At 39.3% G+C, this 4,688-nt stretch overlaps 1 protein-coding gene across 1 annotated transcript; it reads right to left on the bottom strand.

The window, feature by feature from the left end:
* Positions 1-377: 377 nt before the first annotated feature.
* Positions 378-1,322, bottom strand: LOC123805614 (olfactory receptor 52B4-like). Its single transcript, XM_045818283.1, has one exon. The coding sequence runs from the start codon at positions 1,320-1,322 to the stop codon at positions 378-380; it is 945 nt and encodes a 314-aa protein (XP_045674239.1).
* Positions 1,323-4,688: the final 3,366 nt, after the last annotated feature.

Below are 4,688 nucleotides of genomic sequence, written 5' to 3'. Positions count from 1 at the left end.
AAGACTAACAGAGAAAAGTATAAGGTTAGATTCTGTCATTAAGGTCTTTTCTTTCCTCTGGTAGCTGTCAGTTTGTTTGTTCCCTGTTTTCCTGTCTCTGGTTCTGTTTTCCTCATTAGTTTGTTTTGTTCATTAGATTCCTCTTATAAGTGAGATCATATGGTATTTGTCTTTCACTAATTGGCTTATATCACTTAGCATTAATAGTCTCCAGTTTCAGCCATGCTGTCACTGGACAGAGGAGGGAAAGGGGGGGGGAACTGGGACACTTTTAATAGAATAAATAAGAATAAAAATAACTAACTAACTAAATAAATAAGTAAGGAAAGAAAGAAAGAAAGAAAGAAAGAAAGAAAGAAAGAAAGAAAGAAAGAAAGTCATTTTTGTATTGGAAACAAGAAAGAAACTACCAGGTCCCGAATCTGCTTGGTCTTAATCCCATAAATAATGGGATTTGACATAGGTGGAATGAGAATATACACACTGGCCAGCAGAACATGAATATGGAGTGCAATGTGGCGTCCAAACCGCTGAGTGAGGACTGAGAAGATCCCAGGACCATAAAAGAGGATGATGACACAGACATGGGAGCCACATGTGTTGAGAGCTTTGTGGCGAGCATCTTGGGATGGGATGTGAAAGACAGCATGGAGAATAAGCACATATGAAACAAAAATTAGCACAACATCTAAGACTAAGGTTGATATTAGGACAAAAAAACCATACCAGATATTTACTCGTATGTCATTACAGGAAATTTTGGCCAAAATAATGTGCTTACAAGTAGTATTTGGGAGGATGTTACTTTTGCAGAAAGTCAGTCTTTTCAGAAGAAATATCACGGGGAATATTGTACAGTAACTTCTCAGAAAGATGACAGCACCAATTTTCCCAATCAGTGCCTGTGTAAGAATGGTGGTGTATCTCAGTGGGTAACATATGGCAATGTAGCGATCAAATGCCATCACCAGCAAGATCCCTGACTCACAGACGAAAGTGGAAGTGAGGAAGAATATCTGAGCAATGCAGCGACTCAGGGAGATCTCTCCAGCATTGAACCAGAAGATGGCCAAGTCCTGAGGTACTGTGCATGTGGAGAGGATGATGTCAGTTCCAGCCAGCATGCAGAGGAAGAGGTACATGGGTGCGTGGAGGCTGTGCTTGGTGACAATAATGAAGATGAGCAGACTGTTCCCAAGCAGGGTGATGACATAGGAGATGAAGAAGGGGATGGAAATCCACATGTGTTTGTCCTCAAGGCCAGGGATGCCCAGCAAATAGAAGACAGTGTGGCTAACACCAGTGTGGTTTGAGGTAGTCATACTTGTGTGGAAATCTTTTAAGATCTTACCACCTATATACAGAGGCAGAAAAAAATTCAGATTTTATATATGTCTATATTTTTCTCTTTGATATTGCCAGGTGCTTTTGGTACCTACATGATCCTATTTCATTGTGAGGATGTCAGGAGTTACAACGCATATAGATAAACAAATAAATAAGACATGATTTTTGAATGAGGTCTTAGTCTCACTAATAAGATAGACCCTTATACAAGTACAGAAAATTAAATGATTAAGTTAATGATTAACATCTTTTTGGTACTAATTAAACTGATATAAAATAAACTGAATACAATGGAAGGGTTACTTCAGTATGTACTTGTGTTGGTTTTAAGAAGTTATTTTTGAGCTTACTTTTGAGGATAGTTTAGGATGGCAGTAGTTGGTGGGAGTACCAAGTACAGAATGAAGCTAGGTCATTTGGGAATTTAAGGAGAAATGTTTGCCATGCAAATACCAAGTCAGTTTAAAGCTGCTTTCAGATCTGTGTGTGTGTGGCAATGTAAATTTGGGTAATTGGAGGAAAGATGGTAGCCAAAGCACAGTTGCTCAGAATATAGATCCTGGACTTTGTCTGTGAGTGAATGGTCATCCATGATGAGTTAAGAAACTGGAGAACAATTTAGATATACTGTATTAACCAGTCAGCCAGTGGAAGATAGTTTGAAAGGGAGAAAGATGACAAAGTCTGGAATGTCAGGACACTGAAATTATTGTATTATAGACTAATATATTGATCAATTGCAATCACAGTGAAATAGATAGGATAAGCTTTTTTTTAAAAAATCTCTATGTTAGAGACTAATGTAATGCTACCTAAGGTACTTCATTACTGGGTTCTAACAACACAGGCAAGTAGGTGTTTTCACCACTAATTTCTGCAAATAGTACATTTAGGCTCACTAATCTTGCCACATCTCTAAGAATATAGCCTTGACTTGGAAATTCTAAGAGAGTAATACATATGTTTTTATCTCCTGTGAATAGGTTAAGGAACAAAAGACTTTTCTGAACTGAATGAAACTGAGAAGTCTTGAGACCAGTAGGTAGTGGGTCAGGGGAGGAGGAGAACAAAGGTGTTTCCTGAGCAGGTAGTGATGTCCTATCCTTTCAACTACAGAGTAAACAAGGATAATACAACATGGGTTTTATATTGTTTATGTTTAAACTCCACCAATATTTGATGTGTTTCCTTATCAGTGCCTCTGTATGCAACAGTGATGAGATTCTAATAATATCTGAAACATTTGTGGACCAGGTCTCCAGGCCACTGAAGGCTGAGAAATTCATAAGTAGTTCTGTTATCCATCATACTAGTACTTCACATACTGGGTGAAAATATGGAAGGAAGGCTAGTCAGCCCAAATTCTAAGAACTGATGGAGAAGACAGAAAAAAGGTTAAGCTGTTTCAGAATCTAAAAGAAATCATATGTCTAGTGAGCCCAGGACTCATTATTCCATTGAATCAGCCAGCACTGGTGTTTGTAAAAAGAAATAGTTTATACTATGAAGACCAAACTCTAGGATTTTCCCTCTTCCATGCCCGCTCTATATGTTGAACTTGATTGACACCCCAATCTCCATTCTCAGGAGAGGAGCTTAGTGCAACACTCAGGTTGTGAGAAGTTCAGGGGCCCATGACATCATGAAGTACATAACAGCTTTCAAGTTCTCTGCATGATTGAGGATCTAGCACATAGTGTTAACATAATCATTTGTTTTCTGCCTTTCCAAGTTTGATTCCCTTCACTCTAAATTTAATTTCCAGAGTAGGAAATTCTACTCCTATTTTCATTCCTGTATTACTTTCTAAGTAATAGTTAAAATTGTCTTAAAACCAAAACCATGATATGGGAGTTCAGTAGAGACATCTGAGAGTGCCTACTGTGATCAGCAACTGCCACCAACCAGGTCAGCCTCTGGCCTCTCAACCACTTGAGAATATATAGTGCCCTGAGGAAGGCCATCTTCCTGGGAGAGATGGAAGAAATTGAAATGGATGTGACAATGCCATTGGGAGCTAAGGGCTAGGTGTATGTGTCTTATGTCAACAAAGTCAAAACAGGAAAGGTGATTAAAATGAAGCAATGTAAATGTTAAGTAACTAAAAAGAGAACCAGCTTACAGATGAGAGTAGACATTGGATAATTCGGGAGTAAAGAGAATTTTTCTTCTGGGAGGCAGAGGAGAGATGCTAAGGAGTTCAGTGCTTGGGTAAAGTTGTGAGTACTTTAGTTTCTTGTTTGCTAATCAAATTTAAAACAACTTCTCAAATACCTCATGAGTGTCTTCTCAGTCTTGATTCAGGTATCTTCAGCATCCTGGAGGATTTACTTGTTTCTCCTTTCTGTGTTTGCAAGAGTATTACCAATATTCAGGGTGCTTTTCACCATCTGCACACTAAGCCAGCAAGGTACTTGTGTGAATCTTTTCCCCACACATCTTCTTTCCCTCTGATTGCACAAAGAGTCTCATCACCAGAACATCAGTCTCAAGGGTAGGAGCACATTTGATTATCTGGCAATGTTTCCCCTCTTGATTTTAAACTTTCTGGGGTCTAAGGATTGTTTTGCTTGTCTGTGCAGTTACAGATCTGAGCACACCTAGGCAAAATATAGCCCCTCAAAATGTTGAACAGAACCACCCAATTACAAATATTGGTTGGGTGTGCCAAAGTATCAGTGCAGAGTATCCATAAATAAGCCTCTTTAAGTAGTAAGGGTCTGGGGTCAATGTTGAACCTTCTCAGGAAGGGCTTAGGGATCCTTGGAATACTGAGAGCTAATGAGGGTATTCATTCCTAGAGTCTTCCCACTCTCTTCTCCCAGATAGCAGTTTCCATTCTACTGGAGATAACCCATATTTATGACTGTGGTTCAGTGGTATGCTGGCAATGCAGCTCAAATGCACATACTTTAAATACACATGTAAATACAAAGTCCTGATTGTTAGTATTTGCCAATTTCTGCAGTGGTGTTCTCCTACCATGGTCTCTTCCCAGGTAGCAACATGATGCCTGTGAAGGTGGAGTTTGCAAGGAATGGGCACAAATGAGCCAGTAAAGGTGGCTCTAGCACACAACTGCTTTTGTCTCTCCAATTCTGTCTATTTAACTGGAGACAATGGTCCTGATATTTTCAACCACCTACCTTGGGTCCTGTAACATCTAGTCTGGATAGGGCATTCTTGCCTGAAATTTCATCCCACAGAAAGAAAACAAATTCACTCACCTGCTTTAAATGGACTTCTCATATGCTAGGATGGGATGAATCACAATAGGACTGTCAGAGAGATTACTACCAGGGTCCTGAGATTTTATGCATTTGCCTGAAATCCTCAGGGAC

This window comes from Phyllostomus hastatus, unplaced genomic scaffold (genome assembly GCF_019186645.2).
Source record: "Phyllostomus hastatus isolate PE091 unplaced genomic scaffold, TTU_PhHast_1.1 phas_scaffold_317, whole genome shotgun sequence".
Classification (NCBI taxonomy): domain Eukaryota; kingdom Metazoa; phylum Chordata; class Mammalia; order Chiroptera; family Phyllostomidae; genus Phyllostomus; species Phyllostomus hastatus.
This window is presented reverse-complemented; position numbering and strand designations above follow the sequence as displayed.

What these genes read in the sequence shown, in the direction of transcription:
- LOC123805614 (XM_045818283.1), bottom strand. Translation starts at nt 1,322, where the DNA reads ATGACTACCTCAAACCACACTGGTGTTAGCCACACTGTCTTCTATTTG.